Source organism: Carya illinoinensis, chromosome 9, assembly GCF_018687715.1.
Source record: "Carya illinoinensis cultivar Pawnee chromosome 9, C.illinoinensisPawnee_v1, whole genome shotgun sequence".
NCBI classification, from domain to species: domain Eukaryota; kingdom Viridiplantae; phylum Streptophyta; class Magnoliopsida; order Fagales; family Juglandaceae; genus Carya; species Carya illinoinensis.
In genome coordinates this window covers 2,594,381-2,614,182 of record NC_056760.1, presented here as the reverse complement: position 1 = coordinate 2,614,182, position 19,802 = coordinate 2,594,381, and the positions used below count along the sequence as shown (strand labels likewise).

The 19,802-nt window shown below is 36.3% G+C and overlaps 1 protein-coding gene across 2 annotated transcripts; it reads left to right on the top strand.

Moving 5' to 3' along the window:
• Positions 1-997: 997 nt before the first annotated feature.
• Positions 998-19,573, top strand: LOC122275453 (ubiquitin C-terminal hydrolase 12-like). Of its 2 annotated transcripts, none has more exons than XM_043084519.1 (32): positions 998-1,159; positions 1,396-1,459; positions 1,673-1,823; positions 1,919-2,076; positions 2,818-3,083; positions 3,180-3,398; positions 3,474-3,582; positions 3,681-3,796; positions 4,619-4,717; positions 6,407-6,516; positions 8,016-8,090; positions 8,214-8,292; positions 8,388-8,534; positions 8,628-8,708; positions 8,819-8,938; positions 10,220-10,342; positions 10,998-11,075; positions 11,273-11,361; positions 11,448-11,556; positions 11,673-11,741; positions 11,814-11,924; positions 15,962-16,017; positions 16,287-16,464; positions 16,558-16,659; positions 16,760-16,831; positions 17,073-17,138; positions 17,416-17,481; positions 17,954-18,040; positions 18,151-18,267; positions 18,370-18,444; positions 18,590-18,676; positions 18,924-19,573. In XM_043084519.1, the coding sequence occupies exons 1-32, from the start codon at positions 1,130-1,132 to the stop codon at positions 18,963-18,965; spliced, it is 3,351 nt and encodes a 1,116-aa protein (XP_042940453.1). In that variant the 5' UTR covers positions 998-1,129; the 3' UTR covers positions 18,966-19,573. The 2 variants fall into 2 exon arrangements, with proteins under 2 accessions (XP_042940453.1, XP_042940452.1); XM_043084518.1 differs by having other exon boundaries at positions 16,555-16,659.
• Positions 19,574-19,802: the final 229 nt, after the last annotated feature.

Here is a 19,802-nt window from a genome sequence, read left to right as displayed (position 1 = left end):
TTCCGTGAAGTGAATTTAAAAGAAGGTAGTGAGAGGCAGAAGAAGACTAAGTGGAGGACACCAGAGGTGGGTCAAGTTAAAGTAAATTTTGATGCTGCCCTGGACCTAAAAGCTCAAAGGGTGGGAATGGGGGTGGTGATTAGAGATTCCAGTGGGGATGTTCTAGTCTCTTTGAGTGGATATAAATCTGCTGTTGTTTCACCTTTTGTTGCTGAGTACCATGCTTTATGGAGGGCTGTAGAACTTTGCAGGGAGTTAAGGTTCGTAAACGTCTGCTTTGAGGGTGATGCAAAGATGCTGGTGGATGCAGTGATGGCTAACACAGAGGATGACTCGTGGAAAGGACAGCTAGTTGGGGATTTGAGGTCTGTTATGGGGGCCTGCAATGGGTGGAAATTACAGTTTATACATAGAGAAGGAAATTCAGTTGCACATAGTTTAGCAAGGAAGGGATTACTTGTTGATAAAGAGTTAGTTTGGATGGAATGTATTCCACCAGATATTATACAGAAAGTTGTATTTGATAATGTGTGTAACCAGTTGATCAAGGAATGAAATGAAAATGTGAGGTATTCTTTTAAAAAAAAAATAAAAAATAAAAACAAGAAAATGATAGCGGCATGATGTTAATTAAAAAGGATAATGTCATATTTATAAAATGATATTATGAAAATAAATTCATAAATCAATGTGATTTAATCCAATATGTCACATTTATTCTGAATCAAAAAATATTTATTAGCTAATGTATCCTAAGATATCAGTTTATAAGTTTTTTTAATAAATCAAGCATTTGCAGTAAGGATAAAGATCTTACCCAAGCGATCCCCTTAATCAGTGACAGTAGGCAAAGATCACCTGGTCATCACTTCTTGACCACCAATCCAACGTTGTATCGTACAGAAACTCAACACGCGCCATCACATTCATTCCCACAATACCCTTACTTTTTTCCGAAAACCCTTAAATACCCATCCCTAAGCAAAACTGAGTCATCCCTCGGTACTGTGCCTCGTCGCCAAGCCCACCTGGCTTCCCCTCCCTCCCCCCACCTCTCCCTCCTTCACCATTTTTCCCTCTCTGCGGTTCTGAGATTCTCCGATCTGACAGTCCGTCTCTCTTTCCATAAATGACCGTGATGAATCCTCCGGCGTTAGACGTATGCATCAACTCTCTGTCCCTATTCACACACACACACACACACCCCTCTCGTTGTGTTTCGGTGTCAATGTTTAAACCGCAATTTGATAGCCCAGGATTATTTTTCAGAGGCTTCAGAAAGGCTCATATTCCGGAAACTCACTTTTTAATGTTTGTTTACTAGGGCTTTGATTCAGCACAGTAGGGTTAGGTTTTGCGTGATCAGTGCTCTGATTTGTGTATTTGTATTTGCAGCAAGGGGACGAGGAGATGCTGGTCCCGCATTCGAATTTAGTTGAGGGTCCTCAGCCTATGGAAGGTTTATTTTTCGCATTCATTGCAATTCATTCCTTAAATGTCATGTATTTGTTTCTATTTTAGATTCTTGAAAATTTTCATGTGAGTAATTTATCCGGAATTAGTTTTTATTTTTTTCCATATATACATAGCGGGTGGAGTTTGTAACTCGATTGGTATGGACGCTAGGTGTTATTTTTTTTTTGGCTTTGAGTTTTGTTTTGTATTTTGTTAGTCCTGGCTCAAGTGGACCCTGCAACTACAGTGGAGAATCAGCAAGTGGAGGATCCACCATCTTTGAAATTCACGTGGACAATTGAGAATTTCTCTAGGTTGAATACTAAGAAGCACTACTCTGAGGTTTTTGTCGTTGGCGGTTATAAATGGTATTTGAATGTTTCCTTCTTGTTAAACCCTATCTATGCGTTTGCAACTTGCTTTGAATTACGTGTTGTGATTCATGTTGGACTTCTGTGATCAGGAGGATACTTGTTTTTCCAAAAGGGAACAATGTGGACCACTTATCGATGTATTTGGATGTTGCTGATTCTGCCACATTGCCATATGGCTGGAGTAGATATGCACAATTCAGCTTGGGTGTGCTTAATCAGGTTCACAGCAAGTACTCAATGAGAAAGGGTATATTCTTCAGTGTTCTTATTGTCTTTCAATGGTCACGGGCATTATTGTTGTCTTGTCATTTAAGCAATTTTGTCGGATTGAACACAATTCTTGCATTATCTTTTGGATGATTTTGCCTTTCGTCAGTTTTACACTGCATTTTAAACAATTGCTAAACCTTAGGCTTGTAATCAAACACATGCTGTAATATTGAAAGTGTTTCATGGTATTGATATAACTATTTCTCAGCCCTCCCCCTTTCCCCAAATATAACTATATTGGGCAACAGAAATAACTGCAGATGATGGCAAGTATAAGAAAATCATGTATTAATAAATAAATATATAAATCTCATAGCTCTTTCTCTATACTTAAGCTTTTGACTAGTTAATACATTTTCGTTTTGAAGTATAACAAATTATAATATTTAAATTTGTTTTGGCCCCTGATAATTTTGGCTGGGATTAGGTGGAATGACAAACCCTTTGTACTTGGGACATAATTGAAAAGTAAAGGCAATATGGAAAATTTTGGTTCTTTGTTTGTATGTTTGGATTGCTTATATGAGAACAAATTTTCCCTTTTTTGTGGACTCTTGCATTTTCCAAACTCAAGCGAGTTGGTGTAATCAATAAAAGCGCTTCCTTAAAAATTAATCGTAGTATTTGGTGATAGCAGGATGTCCAATACACACATACACACATGCGCACACACACATATACAAACATATCTATGTGCTTATATATTTGGTTTTTGCAGAGACACAACACCAGTTCAATGCGAGGGAGAGCGACTGGGGTTTCACATCGTTCATGCCTCTCAGTGATCTTTATGACCCAAGTAGGGGTTACCTTGTAAATGATAGTTGTATTGTTGAAGCTGAGGTTGCTGTCCGTAAGATTCTGGATTACTGGTCATATGACTCAAAGAAGGAGACTGGTTATGTTGGACTGAAGAACCAAGGTGCAACATGTTACATGAACTCTCTGCTTCAGACGCTCTACCATATTCCTTACTTTAGAAAGGTCAGAATGCCTTCTCTGTTTCATTAAAGTCGCTTTGATTTCTATCACTGATCTTATATAGATGCAACAACCTTACTGTTGGTATGTTGATATCAGGCTGTGTACCATATGCCAACAACTGAAAATGATATTCCCTCTGGTAGTATTCCTTTGGCATTACAGAGTTTATTCTACAAGCTTCAATATAATGACAGCAGTGTGGCAACTAAAGAATTGACCAAGTCTTTTGGTTGGGATACATATGATTCTTTCATGCAACATGATGTCCAAGAACTCAATAGAGTCTTGTGTGAAAAACTTGAAGACAAAATGAAGGTGCATGAGGTTTAAAAAATTTGGTCTGGAGAATGTATGTTTGCTTTGTGGTTTTAACTTGTCCTCTTGGTCCAGGGTACTGTTGTGGAGGGGACAATACAACAATTATTTGAAGGACACCACATGAATTACATTGAATGCATCAACGTGGACTACAAATCTACAAGAAAGGAATCCTTTTATGGTAAATTTTTTCAGTGCAAGTTTGAATTATCTTGTCTGGGGCTGAGAATAATTGTTAATTTCAGTGCATGATATCAAGATATATATTTTACATGGCAGACCTCCAGCTTGATGTCAAAGGCTGTCGGGATGTTTATGATTCTTTTGACAAGTATGTGGAAGTTGAACGTCTTGAAGGCGATAACAAATACCATGCTGAAGAACATGGTTTGCAGGTCAGTACCGTTAGTTATTTCGTGCGAACCGGACATGTAAACATTTTATGACCCAAGCTCTTATGCACATCGAGATGCTCTTCTGGGCGAGTCGTATCATGCCAGCAAAATGGTTCAGATTTCATGCTGGCACTTTGAATGAAAACCAGCTAAAACTAGGTTAAATTGGTGGATCGGATAGTTTTAACTATCCTAGGTATTCCTGCTCTACATTTTACTGGTACCAATCAACTGGTACCAATCAAATTGAGGTGGACTTCTTTCATTTTAATCAAAGCAATTGTTTAGGATTACAAAATAGATGTTTTTTTTAATAAAAAAAAGTTTTGAAGATGTGCTTCTCTAGGTGTTGCTCTCGTATATGTCCCATGTACTTGGGCTATGCCTATTCCTCATAAATAAAATCTTTATTTACAGATAAAAAAAAATGTGTTCAGGCTGTTCACCTGGGCTGACGCACTTTCTTTTACAGGAAAAGAACTGTCTTTTCCGAAGGAAAAATATATCCATGTTTTATTTTTCCGAAGTGAATGAGTTTCTGGTGTTGAGAGGCAGTATTTTTAGCAGCACGATGAAGGACATGATAAATGATCTCCAAGAGAAATATAAATGTAGATATTTTGTGGGGTTTAATGAAACTCAGGGAGTATAGGTTTGATTGTGAATATGTTTATGTACTGCCTCACTTGTTGCAGCATTCAGCATCACTCTTGTAGAATTATTGCTCAAGCCATTGTTGTAGATAGCTTTTTATCTTCTTCTCAAGTACTGACATTTCTGAATATTATTTTCAACTGATATGCTGATTGATATTTATTTCAGGATGCTAAGAAGGGTGTCTTGTTTATTGACTTTCCCCCAGTTCTTCAACTTCAGCTTAAGCGGTTTGAATATGATTTCATGAGGGACACTATGGTAAAGGTCAGTTTTGGAAACTATTTTATTCATCTTTGTGGTTTGTGTTTCCATTGCTGTCCATCTCTTCATACATTGTAGTTATCGACTATGTTTTTGATAAGTAATAAAATTCATCAAAAACGCTCAAGGGGGGAACAACTCAAGTACTCATGATAGATGCTATTGTAGTTATCAACTCTGTATGCTGTATAGTATAAATGTTTAAGGTGGGTGTGCAGTAAGATAGATCTGTTACTGTCAATAACTTGTTTATTTAAATAATAAGCGACTACCACACGCTTTCCTTACCTCTTGGATTGAACTTTATGCGATTACCACATGCTTTCTTTGCCACCTGTATTGAACTTATTTATGTGTTGGTGTATTTCCTAGAAGCTTCAAGGATCAAGAGAGAACAACGGATGAGCTAAAAATTTTCTTCTTTAAGTCCTTGTTCTTATGAAAACAACTTCTCATAATAATTCACAATATGGTGTGGATGGAAAGAGAATTCTCTTTTGGCATGATTTGTGGTGTGGGGATACTGCTCTTAAGCTGGAATTTCCTGCCCTGTACAGAATTGCAGGGGATCAAAATGCTGCTGTTTATGATTCTTACTGTAGCAGCAATAATAAGGTTGATTGGAATGTTATTTTCAAAAGGGATGTTAATGATTGGGAAGTGGATGAAGTTCAGGCATTGCTGGTTAAACTTTACAACATAAAGTTGGTGATTGAAAGGGAGGATAGCATGGCATGGACTTCTGCTGGAAATGCTAAGTTTTCAGTTTCTTCCTATTATAGAGTTATGTCAAGTCATAGTAGTTATGTTTTCCCATGGAAAAGTATCTGGAAAGTGAAAGTTCCTCCCAAGGTTGCTTTTTTCTGTTGGGTGGCTTCTTTGGGCAAAGTCTTGACTACTGATAATCTTAGAAGGAGAGGATTGTTTATTACTGACTGGTGTGTCATGTGCAAAAGGGATGGAGAATCAGTAAATCATCTTTTCCTTCACTGTGATGCGTCTAGATTCTTGTGGGATGAGGTTCTGAGCTGGACAGGTTTACATTGGGTAATGCCCAAAGATGTGGTGGATTTATTGGTAGGGTGGAAGGGTCTGAAGGGCTGTAAGAAGGCGGTGGCTGTTTGGAAGATGATTCCTCCTTGTCTCATGTGGTGCTTATGGATCGAAAGAAATAGGAGATGTTTCGAAGATAAAGAACGCTCTTTGGAAGATCTTAGGGATTTTTTCTTGAGTACTTTGGGTTTTTGGCTAAAGCTTATGTAATGGGGGATAATTTTCTGAATCTGTTTTAGTTTTCTGGGTTGTTTTCTTTTTGTTTCTGGAAGTTGTAGGTTTATCCTTTGTATACCTCCTGTGTACTTGGGCTTATGCCTATTTCTTCAATAAAATTATTACTTATCAAAAAAAAAAAAGTCCTTGTTCTTATGGGCGGGGGGCCATAGTTTGTAACGGACCAAGTGTCCACGACCTTCTACTTTCTATTGTAACCTCTAGTTAGGTGTTTCTCATGTATACTACCTGTGTACCTAGGCTTTGCCTATTTCTATGAATATAATTTCTTGATGACCTATCAAAAAAATGTACGTTGGTACATCTACTAATTGTTAAAGTATCACTCTTTCATCAAAATCAACTTTCTTATTTGCTTGTTAATGTTTCCTCTTTAGTAAATAGAAGCTCTTGGTTTTGCAGATAAACGACCGGTATGAATTTCCTCTTCAACTTGACCTTGATAGGGAGAATGGAAAATATCTATCACCTGAAGCTGATAGGAGCGTTCGCAACCTATACACACTTCATAGGTTCCAGTGATTTCTTGCTTTTGGCTGATAGATATGTTGCTTTCTAGAAGTTTGTGATGTATTTCAATGACTTCTTTGACCATCTCCTTGATCAAAATGTTGATTTTGTATTTGATCAGTAGTAGCTAGATGAATGTCTTTGGGCCTGCCTATTCACTGTAGACTTCTTGTACTTCAGATAGGCTTGCTGTTACAATTGTTATTTTGGCCTCTTTGTTTTTGGTCTATTGTCTTTCATGTGTAAATCCTGAATGAGCTACATGAATTTTACTACAGATACTGTTTCATTGCATCATGTAAAATCATTTCATCAAGAGTTGCTCATACTCTGCTATACCAAACTACATGTTGCAGTTGACTAACTTTTATTCCATCTCCTCATGAACCTATTGGGATTTGCTACATATATTATTTTCCATTACTCCTATACAGAATCACATATTCTCTGCTGTCTCCCTATTTAGCATATCATCATTCTTCATTATTTTTACCCACGTTGTTATAAAGAATTTTCCATCCATGTTGTTTTATGGCATCATTGAAACTCATTTCGGATTTTTGCTCCATCGACTTGAATTCACTCACTTTTTCTCACTGGTGTAACCCTGCTATACAATACTGTTATTTTTTTTTTTTTCTAACTTATCAGGTTTTGGATCTCACTTAATTGAAAGTATTTAGGAAGTGCAAATTTCTTTTAATGGCTTTTAACAAGTTGGATTGCTCAGTGTGGCAAGTTCTGTTGCTGCCTTGAATGTTGAAATCTTATTTGATTTTATGAATTGTGGTTATTTCTGTCTATGTTCAAACTATTTAGTGTTACCTATGAGATTTCTCTTCTACCATTTCAATTAGTTAAATGTTTTTTCTTTATTTGGAAGCATGATTTTATTTCTTGTTTGGTAAAATGTAACTTAGTGTTGATCTTAAATTTCTATTTCCCATCCATCATTAATCGTTTAGCCTCTAACCCCAAGTGGTGAAGGCCTTGATATTGTGGTCACTCCCCTCAAGGTCCAAGGTTCGACACCTCATGGGTGTAAACAATTTTTTGGAGCCACACCCTCTGGTGAAAAGCCAATGATTTAAATCAGTTCTGTACAAGGAAACTTCCGAGAGTGTGGTGCACGGAACCTGGGTTTACTCTACAGGAATGGGTCTGAAGGGCCCTATCTTGGAAAGGTTCACCAACATAAAAAATTAAAAAAAAAAAGTTTAGCCTCTAATATCAATGTACGTTGATTGCGCATTTTAGCATTTTTGATGAAATGTTCATTACTTATGAAAAGGAAAATAGTTTAGTTATGGATACTCCTAGATAAGTCTCTTTTGTACACTTCCTGAGCGGATTGCATTTTTCACTTTTTAATAAAACAGTTCTTAGAAAAAAAAAAAAAAAGGTAGCCTCTATGGGTGTTTATTTGATGCTGTCTGGTGATGCTATTACATTCTTTTTGGATCTACCTTCGTCTTTACATGCTCAAGTTTTTCTCTTGTAGTGTCTTGGTCCATAGCGGTGGGGTGCATGGTGGACATTACTATGCTTTTATCAGGCCAACATTCTCAGATCAGTGGTATTCATGCTTTATAGACTCTCTCTGTTTTTTGGTTATTCAAGAACTTCTTTAGTTTCAGTTTTTACCCAACGTTTATTGTAAAGTTCTTAAATTTTTGGTAACCTATTTTTGTTACTTTAGGTTAAAATTTGATGATGAGCGGGTGACAAAAGAGGATGTAAAAAGGGCATTGGAGGAGCAATATGGTGGTGAGGAAGAGGTAATCTGAAAGAAAATTCACTAAATACTCTGTATCTCTTTTCTTTGTAATGCTCATCTTAACTGTGAGCTGATGTTTCCTTCTGTGTCAAACAGTTGCCACCAACCAATCCTGGCTTCAATAATACTCCCTTTAAATTCACAAAATATTCAAATGCTTACATGCTTGTGTATATACGCGAAAGTGAGAAGGACAAAATAATTTGTAATGTTGATGAGAAGGATATAGCTGAGCACCTGAGGGTAAATGCTTGATTTTACATCTTGATGATTCAAATTCTATTACTTAGTGTATGCATGCGGGCATCTAGATTGACTGAACTCGGCCCATTCCAGATAAGGTTGAAGAAAGAACAAGAAGAGAAGGAAGACAAGAGAAAATATAAAGCACAGGCCCACTTGTATACTATTATAAAGGTTATGGTTCTTACCTGTCTGTCAAAATTTCATGTCTAACTCTTTAGCAATGACAAGCATAGGTCTTGTCTATGAAACTCTTGATTGATGAAATTGATTGACGGATCTAGGTTGCTCGAGATGAAGATCTTTCCAGACAGATTGGAAAGGATATGTATTTTGACCTTGTGGATCATGAAAAAGTTCATAGTTTCCGTATTCAGAAACAAACACCCTTTAATCTTTTCAAGGTACTCTTGATGTTTTAAATTCAGAAGGATTGAAATATATTTTTATTGACAAATGTGATGGTGTCTTTTGGCAAGTTTTTTTGTGCACTCTTCCTGTTCTTAGTACTCATTTTATTCCAATTTATGTGTCTTGGTTTTATGTTGTTTCAATTATTAATAATAAGTAAAAGAATTAGTTATCTTTCTAAATTGTCCTTAACTATATACTGGAGGTGAGCACAATTTTTTTTTTTGATCGGTAATCAAGAAATTTTATTCATCATAAATGGCAAATTCCAAGTACACAGGGCATATACTTGAAAGATACCTATCTAGTTACAACCGAAACAAGAAAGTTATGGACATTTAGTCCATTACATACAATGGCTCCCACCCAAGAAAACAAAGTTTTGAAGAAAAAAACTTTCAGCTCCCCCAATGTTCTCTCATAGTGAGCACAAATTTTAATGAGTATTTTATTTACTATTTTAGTTTTAACAAAAAATCATGGGGACAACTATTACTCAACCCTTTTACATGGCACTATCACATAATAATAATTTATTTGTGAAACGCAATGTCTTTGACACAAATTATTATTTATTATTACATGGTCCTTGCGACTTCTATAGCGACCTAAATAGGTCTTATCTCTTGTATACCATCTTGTGTACTTGGGCTATGCCTATTATTATTAATACTACCGTTTACTTAAAAAAAAAAAATTATTACATGGTAGTGCCATGTAGTTGGATTGTGTAATTGTGTAAACATTGTATCCCTATCACTTCTCATTTTTAAATTTGAGGTTGGTTTTTCCCTATAAAAGAATATGAGGCTAGTTTAGAATAATTAAAAATAATTGCTACAATGTCTGAGAAATGGAAAACTTGTTCTGGGACATTTCAGGAAGGAAACCAAGACATGTAGTTTAAAATGATTGTATTGGTCACTATGAATTTATTCAAAATACAACTTATAAAAAAAAAAACTTTATTCAAAATACAAAATTAGAAAGCTTTGTAGTTTTTTTGTGCTGGAAGTAGCTTTTTTTCTTCTAATGCATTACTGATATCACTTATTAAAAATATATATATATATATATATATATGCACCGTTGATTTTGGAAATGGTTTGAGCTTACTTGCTTCCTATTTGATTATTTCTTTAAGGAAGGCGAATTAGAAATTTCAAATTTATTGGATCCTGCATTTTGTTGTTGGATGTATGCCATGTTCAATTCTTTTACGATGAAACTTTTTTACTCATTTACTCACTTTATCATTTTGAAATGGTTTACAGGAGGAGGTTGCCAAAGAGTTTGGCATACCAGTACAATTTCAGCGGTTTTGGATTTGGGCAAAGCGGCAAAACCATACGTATCGTCCCAATCGACCTTTGAACCCTCAGGAGGAAACACAATCGGTAATCACCTATTACTTTGCTTCTTGTGCTTTTTGGTCTCTTATTACAATTATTGAGGCATATTTACCTGACATAGCTTTATAGTATATTTAGAATTATTTCTTATGAATAAAACTTCTTGATTATCTATAAAAATAAAAATAAAAGTATATTTCTCAAAAAAGAGATGGTATTTGCAGTCATGGAGTGTGCAAGCGCTGCATAATCCCTTTAAAAAATGAGTAAATATGGGACCCAAATGAAAAAAACTAATTTTTTAATAGTAGATTCCATTCTTTTTCAAAAGGATTGTGCAGCACTTTCACACTCCACAACTGTATTTAACATCACTCTTACCTTATTTTCACTAGAATGTTTTTGGGGCTGGAAGAGAAATTTTCAATATGGAGGAGAAAAAGTAATATATATGTAAGACCATTCAACTGTGCAAGACAATATCTTTGACGGCTGTATTTTCTGGCTGTTTTAAAAGAGATTCTGTCTCTATCCTGAGGCATATCCACGAGTTTTTTCTGGTGCCGTAGTCGTCAATTTTGTTATTTTTTTTTTAATTTATAATTTTTTAGTTTGTGGCCTATCACAGTGATAACCATTAGTGCCTGGATAAGGTAAATTTGTATCATGCAAGCTAATGATAACCATTTGCTGGTTGTAGGTTGGACACTTGAGGGAGGTATCAAATAAGACACATAATGCAGAATTAAAATTGTTTTTGGAAGTAGAGCTTGGACTGGTAATGCTATCTTTCTGATACTTGCATCTAATTGTCATTGTTTGCCCCTCACAGATTAAAAAAATTGTCATTGTTTGCCCCTGTATTTGAAGGTTATTTCAAATTCCAAAGCTAGAATAAATCTTGCAAATAATAGTGGTCCTTGTGTATTAATTCTTTTCCTACACTTTAAAGATTCAAACGCTATAATACTTCAGGATCTGCGACCTATTACCCCTCCTGACAAAGCTAAAGAAGATATTCTTCTTTTCTTCAAGTTTTATGACCCTGAAAAAGGAGAACTGCGGTACTTGGTGATATCTTCCTTACCATATTTTTTTGCAAGCAAATTCTGTTTTATGCTTGCTGACATAATTGCTTCCATGTTGCCAGATATGTTGGTAGGCTTTTTGTAAAGAGTTCAGGTAAGCCCATAGAAATACTAGATAAACTTAACCAAATGGCTGGATTCACTCCTGAAGAGGAGATAGAACTTTATGAGGTTTGTGTCCAACATATGTTATTGTCAGCTTGTTTTGTCCTTATTCTGTGCTATATGTTCAGTTGCATTTTTTTAAAATAGATTTTAGTTGATGTCTTTTTTCTGTTGTGGTTTAGGAAATAAAGTTTGAGCCCTGTGTCATGTGTGAGCACCTTGATAAGAAGACCTCATTTCGACAAAGTCAGGTATATTGCATGCCTAATATAATATAAAATATTCTGGTACATCAATTTACCTTTTTGTTGCTCTGTTTACAGATTGAAGACGGGGACATTATCTGCTTCCAGAAGTCTCCTCAACCTGGAAGTGATGAAGAATTCCGATATCCAGATGTTCCATCTTTTTTGGAATATGTGCACAATCGCCAGGTCATTCCACCAAAAAATTTAAAACTCTATAATGGATATTTATATGTTTGTTAGTTTTACGTAGTTTCTAGGATATGGTGATGCAGCCTTGAAAGAAGGGTCAAGTTGCTTCAGTTTTGGTAACTTAGAGCTTTTCACTTGTGGAGCTTACATGCGACAACCGAATGAAGATGTACTGGGTTTTGAAGGTCATATTACAGGTGTCTTAGGTTACATGCATATTGGTTAATTTTTCAGTGTAGGAGTCATGGTTGTTTTTATATGCCAAGGGTAGTACAGGACTTTCCGTAAATCATGCACAAAATTCTCTTCATTTTTAATGCAAGTCTTGAGCTTTCTAGGTTTCATGAATATTTTCTTATGAGGAATCTCTCTTTTTTTTTCCTGGTCCTAATCATAGTTGAACATGGAAGAGTTAGTGGCTATAAATACCTTTGTAATCTTCATATTTTGATTAATTGATATTTAGTATTTTGGTTATTGCAGTAATGTGACGTCATATTGTTACTTCTCTATCTCTGTACCTCCTCTCTTCTGCAGTCTCTGTTTTTCTATTACCGTTCACATGCATTTTTCATATCTCTGGGTAGATTCAAGTAATCTTCCTCCTGATTCTTCACAAGCCCATAACACAACCTGTTTAAAGTCTATCACCTATCCTATCAAAAGCTTGAAACCCACCCGACTTTATCCCCTTGCCATTAAGTTATTAATCATCAATTAGCCCTTTTTTTTTCAAGTGTAGCTTTTAAATCCTCTGAAACTTTTTTTTTTATTTTTATTTTTATAATTCATAAAAAAAACCCTCTGAAAACCCCTTTTTTGGTGTTGTGAAGACTAACAACAATCTTTAGAAGTTGGCAATTTTTGACCATCAAAAAGTCTAGCAGTTCTAAGCATGAAACAAAATTTGAAACCTAAACCCCTTCTTGAATATAAACTGCATCCCAACCCTAAAGCCCATCATACAAGCAATTGTTAGCTTTTAAAACTTACATAATTTCAAAACTGTCCTCATGTCAATTTGGCATAAAAATAAAGGATCTTCTCTACCCTAATTATGAAATTACCCACCCGTGGGTAGCCCAAGTGGTAAGGGTGACCTTGTGTGCATGAGTCTTATGTCACAAGTTTGATTCCCCCCTGGGATCAAACTGCGATTTATGTGGGAGGCCATGGCGGTGGGTTGTTGTGCTAGTCTCTACGGGGGTTTAGGTTCCATGAGTGAGTCCTAAGGGATCTGTCATGGGGTGGTTCCCCCGTCATAAAAAAAAATTAAGAAATTATCTTTTGGTGCACTGTGCTTTGAAACAAACGTATTTCACCAAAATATGAGCTATGCGAACGTAAATTTTGGACTGGTGCATCATCATCCATACGACTCTCATGCAGTATGTCTTCCAAAGAAATACAAGTACTTGGAGGTAGTATAAATGCTGGATAATTTATTCGTAACATAAATATTGCTACTGTTAGGTGGGTGTCTATATGTGATGTTTCTGTCTTTTTGTCTATATGCATATTTGTTTTAATTTACTAGTGATGAGCAAACCAAATTTGGTTTATAAAGGGATGCATTTGCTTATTTGCTATAGCTACAAATAGATTACACAAAAGCAATCCTACAAACTGACGTGGTTTCATGTGATTCGTTAGATCTACTTTACAATCTGACAAACTATATGAAATTACATTAGTTTGTTGGATTACTTTTGTATAATCCATTTGTGGCTAAAGTATTTCTTTTTAGGAAAAGCATTTTGTTTCCAGTTATATCCAATAAAAGCAAATGAAGTGTTTGCTGTTGGAGCTCCCTCCCCAAGTCATCCTTACTTTTGGGGGGCTCTTATTGGGTTTCTCAGTGGAACAAAGGAACATTGGCAATGCTTGTTTGTTTGTTTGTTTTTTTTTTTTTGACTCGTAAAAAAAATAACAAATGAACATTGGCGAGGTGTTGGTGTCTCATCTTTTTGTACACGACATGTTTATCTTTTGAGAGTAGAATCCAAAGCATTTTCACCATTTCCGATGCTTGTTTCTTAGCTGAGGTTGTATCGAGATTGAAAGTTAACTTTTGGGGAGAGAAGTTCTTGCCTTTTATAATAATCTCTAGAAGCTCTAATTATGAGATTGACTAGTCATTTTAAAGTATTGACCCAGATGTGGCTTGGACCTTATTTGGATTGTTACAAATGATATCAAAGCTAATGCCAACCAGGAGTGGGATTTTAGGCTTTAATCGTGCCACCTATGATAAAATGGCTTGATGAGGATGTTGGGGATTTGATGGGGGGAGGGGAGATTGTAATAATTTGGATTGAGTATAGGAAGTTAGTGAATGAGATCCCACATTGTTTGGGAGCGAGAAGTTATTGCCCTTTATAATTATTCTGAGAAGCTGCAATTGTAATGTTGACTAGTCCTTTTAGTGTATCTGCTTAGATGTGACTTGAGCCTCCTTTGCGTCAAGACATATTCCTTACCAATGATGTGGAAGGCATCAAGGCACTAGAATATATTATCGATTGTAGGGTGTCATCTTTACCAATGAAGTGGTCTTCCCTTAAATCAATATGTGGTGTATGAGTGGGAAATTTTGTGGTTATAGATTCCTGTTGTATGTGCAAGAGAGTGGGGTATATGATCGATCACCTCTAGCATCATTGAGGTAGCTAATGCTCTTTGGAACACCATTTTTGCGTTGTTTAGGCTTGATTGGCACATACTGGTTGAAGTGGTGGATCTCTTGGCATGTCGGAAAGGGAAGTTTGCTAGCCCTAAGAGAGTTACCTTATGGAAGCTGGTGCTTAACATGGAGAGAAAGATATGATCAAACTTTTAGAATTGTGAGAAGACGGTGGCAGAAGTCAAGGATATCTTCTTTAGAAACCCATACTGATGGATGACTAATCACTTTTTTTTTTTTTCAAAATCTAGGTTTCAGGATTTCTATGTTGTTATTGTTTTCTGACTAGGTGTTTATCTGATATACACTCTATGCCGCGTAAAGAATAAAAATATGCTATGATGTTAGAAGTTAAAAAGGAAGAAAAATGCAGCCTGCCTAAAGCAATAATTCAGAAATGAGCAATGGTGACTACGTGTATAGGGAGTGATTCAGAACTGATAAAAAGTCTGCTCATTTCTTTTTCATGTCAAATTGCCCACACAGGGCGGGGCCTATGCACCTCTGGAATTAGTCGGGATGCTGTTCCTGGACACCTGGTGCCAATCAAAAAAACAAATTGCCCACACAGGGCAAAATGGAATGGCACTTTTAACCTCGCTTCGGTTTTGATGACTGAATCTACATTTCCAGCATGGCATGCATCTTGAAAACCATCTGAGTCATCACCCAATGGCTCCATCTTGTGACCCATAATCTGTCGGTCGCTATATGGTGTAATTAATCTGCATTGTCAACATTGGGCCCTCTGGTCATTCATGGATATCTGACTAATAATATGTTTTCATTGTTTGTTGAAACTAATCACACGCTGCACGGGAAAATTAATAATTTGCAATTCTGTTTATACTCTACTTATGATTTTTTGTTTAATGTGGCGTTACTCTATTGCTGATTGTAATAAATTAGATATAGGGCAAGAAGACGAAGTGTTGTAGAGGAAAGAATGTGAAAAGGTTTCGAACTTTTAAAATGTCAAATTGTATAGTTGCATTACCCTTCAAAGTGGCGTTTCCTCATGTATATTGCCTGTGTACCTGGGCTTTGGATTTCTATGAATATAATATCTTTGATTACCTATAAAAAAAAAATTACCCTTCAAAGTACTTCGACTCAAATGGCCAATCTCATGGTCATTTAATGCAGGAGTAGATGATGTACTCAAAAGGAGCTTACTTGAAGATTATTTATGTCATAGATAATTCTTATGGTATTGAATCATGGTTTTTGCCCCTTTTATTCACTTAGGTTTGTTGTAGTGGCTCTCATTAAATGTAGATGTTGAGCTAATATATTTTGGCCTTATGCCAAGAAATTAAAATTCAACTGTTAATGAATTGATGATTTACAGGTAGTTCATTTCCGATCTTTGGAGAGACCAAAAGAGGATGACTTTTGTCTAGAATTGTAAGTATTTCCACGTGACACCACTTTTTCACACAGTTGGAGCATTGTCATTGGTGCTATTTGATAGGAAAATTATATTTAGAACTCGGTGTGGAGGGGATGCACTCTCACCGCGGACATGGCATGACTTGATCGGCAAGAGAATTTTAAAATGAAATCCACCTGCAAATCAAATTATGGCATGTCAACAGTGTGGAGAGTGTCTTCAACACAGACTTGTAAGTAGCACTGCACTATTTGATATTCATTGGTTTCTTTTTATTTTCTAGGTCGAAGATAAATAGTTATGACCAGGTTGTGGAAAAAGTTGCACAGCGAATTGGTTTGGATGATCCATCCAAAATCAGACTCACATCTCACAACTGCTATTCTCAGCAACCTAAGCCCCAACCTATCAAATATCAAGGAGTAGAGCATTTGTCAGACATGCTGGTCCATTACAATCAGGTATATGTCACATGGATTTAGCTCTTGCATTGTTCTCATAACTCTCATCTTCATCAAGATATTGTAGGTGTAAATTATTCATTTTTTTAGCAGACCTCAGATATATTGTACTATGAAGTGTTGGACATCCCTCTGCCGGAATTGCAAGGTCTTAAAAATCTGAAAGTTGCTTGTCATCATGCTACCAAGGATGAAGTGCGTTTGAAATCCATAACTATCACCTCCAAGTTCTTTTCCATATTCGTGGATAATGCTTGTACTTTTTACCCCCCATGTAATCTTTTTTGAATTGTAGGTGGTAATTCACAATATTAGGTTGCCTAAACAGAGCACTGTTGGAGATGTGCTTAATGTATTGAGAACAAAGGTAAGATTTTGCCATTGCTAAGGAACTCACACTGTGTTTCTTCCTTTATGGATCTCTTTAAAAAGGAATTGAGTTGTAAGGAAATTATTATTCATTTGTTCTTACTAATATTGATTCGGACTCATAAGTTATATACTGCATTGTGTTTCTTGTTGTTACTATGATAGCATTGATAGATCTTTTATGATTGCAATATGATTACTATAGTTGATGGTCACTTCTTTGTTATGGCTTGAAACAGATAGAGTTGTCACATCCAAATGCAGAAGTTAGACTGCTTGAAGTTTTCTATCACAAGATCTATAAGGTAATGACTATTAATTAATCATCGAAATTAGACAGCTGCAGGCACATTATTGATCTTTCTCCATCAAATTTTTGCTCATGATGATATTTTGTGAAGTTGATTGTTTATTATAATGTTTATCTACATGTTTGCCGCATTAGTTGTGTGTGTGAGTTTGTGTGTACATACACCTATATATGGAATCCTTTCCTCTCTAAATTGTGAATTTGAATTTCAAAGAATGTTGTTTATATGTTGTTCGTTGTGTATGCATTATTCTTCTATCTGCTTCTTGCAGATCTTTCCATTCAATGAAAAGATCGAGAATATAAATGACCAGTACTGGACATTGCGTGCAGAGGAGGCAAGTCCCACCCAAGTGTTTGTTTTTACTCTTTAATTTTCGTTTTGTTATTAATTTTCACTGCTTTCCTCTTTAAATAGTTAGAATTTTCTTTCTTTTTTTTAAAAAAAAGGGGGGTGGAGATAAGTTTAGACTGAATAAATCAACTGGGATACAAAAGGAGGATGGGGTGAGGTGGAGCAAAGGGTGGAGAGGGTGATGGCAAGGCACTTGTGTGGTGGGGATGACAAAGGGTGGCATACCTGACTTGCAACATCCAGATAAAAGGGAAAGAAAATAGAAAGAAAAGAAAAGAAAAAAGAGAAGGCAAGGTAAGGGAGGATCGCGCGCGCGCGCGCGCGGGGGGGGGGGGGGGGGGGGGGGGCAAGGGGAAAATGAAACGTCTTTTAGGTTTCTGGATTTTAATGCTATCTGTATGTTGGTCCCGGTGTTCTGGAGTTGAAGCTGACCTTCCTTGCTTTTTGAGTCTCAGGTACCAGAAGAGGAGAAAAACCTTGGCCCCCAAGATCGTTTGATTCATGTTTATCACTTCACCAAAGAGACTTCGCAAAACCAAATGGTATTGCAATTTAAGTAAATGGTTCCGAGGCTGTTTGGTTAATTTAAATCGAAGATGGGTATGCTTGCATGGAAAAATTTATAGATTATCAATTTTTCTTCTTTAAACAGCAAGTACAAAATTTTGGGGAACCTTTTTTCTTGGTGATACATGAAGGAGAGACATTAGCAGAAGTTAAAGTGCGAATCCAAAAGAAATTGCAGGTTCAAGATGAGGAGTTTTTAAAGGTACTGACTTTATATGGCTTCACTTATGTACTGTGGTTACATATGCAACTTAGAACTAATTGTTTGTCATTGTTATTATTTTTTATTTGGTTGTATGTTCAGTGGAAGTTTGCCTTCTTGTCACTGGGTCGTCCAGAGTACCTGCAGGACTCTGATGTTGTATCCAGCCGTTTCCAGGTGTGTCTATATTATTATTTGTTAAGAGGAGAGGATAACCACTAGCGCGATTCGTTGTATTGGTGTTGTTTTGGGCTATGCATCTTAATAAAATGTTTTTATATGTATTTTATTGATAAGTGAATTTTTTACTTGTTTTCCTTAGAGAAGAGATGTTTATGGAGCTTGGGAGCAGTACCTCGGATTGGAACACTCTGATAATACCCCAAAGAGGCCTTATGCTGTAAATCAGGTAAAGCTCCTCCATTATAAAGTGCATTGTTGTCACACAACTAGGATTGTTACCAGTATCAATAACGATGCCAGAACTATTTTAGCAAGAACCACTGGTGATGCGGTTCATCTATATTATTGTTGTTATTACATGCCTGTATCTCGTCTTTTGCTGAAACTGAGAGCCTTGTGCTAACGTCAGACTAGGGTTGGGTTAGCCTGGAGATGTATGCATTGCATCATTAATTTGCCTTGAAATTTTGCAGAACCGTCACACATTTGAGAAGCCAGTTAAAATATACAACTAGGTTAGAGCTGATGATCCTCCACCAGAACATGGGCTGTACGAGCATCCTTAAAATGCCACAATGGCTATATTTGGGAATGGAGGTGATGAGAATTAGCCCTTACAGTTGAAGGATAATAGTGAAGCTCACATTGAGTTTATTTACATGGGTTTGACTATTGGTTTGTAGGCTGTAGTATTCTTTCCCTACGTGGGTGGGCCACGCCGGGGAAGGGGGAGAGGTTTCCTCCTCTCCTCGTAGCTATATTATATTGATGCACCTTGCTTGTGCTTTCCCCTGTTCACTCTCTTTATATAAAGTCACCTCCTTTTGAGAGGTCGGTGGCTTTTCAGATACAGCTCCAGTGTAATTTAGCGGTACATAAAGAAGATTTTGACAAGGAGATGTATATTGGGTACGGTGGGTTTTTTGTTTGACAGTCATTCTTTTTCCTATATGCCATTTTTCTTCTCTTTTTTTTTGGGTTTTCCGCCACTTTGTTGGGGGGTAAAAGTTTTTGTAAATTGTTGGTTGAGTCGAAACCAACACGCTGGTTGTAGGAACGTGTAAGAGAATTGTACTGCCTTTCAACACCCGTCTTTAGTTGATCTATAAATATCGTTTGCCCATTCTTCTTCCCTTTTTGTCTATTTTTTAGATCACTTTTTGGTTGGAGATGGGCCTGTGGTCTCGATGGTTAAATCCCCCATTCTGGTGGTTGGAATGTGTTAATAGGATTATTGATCCTTCCAAGCTTCATTTGGTTGATCCATAGATATATTTAGTGGAAGGTTGAAAAAAGGATTGAGTTTAACGATTTGAGCTGATTTCAACAGATTCAAAACTGTTTCTATTTTT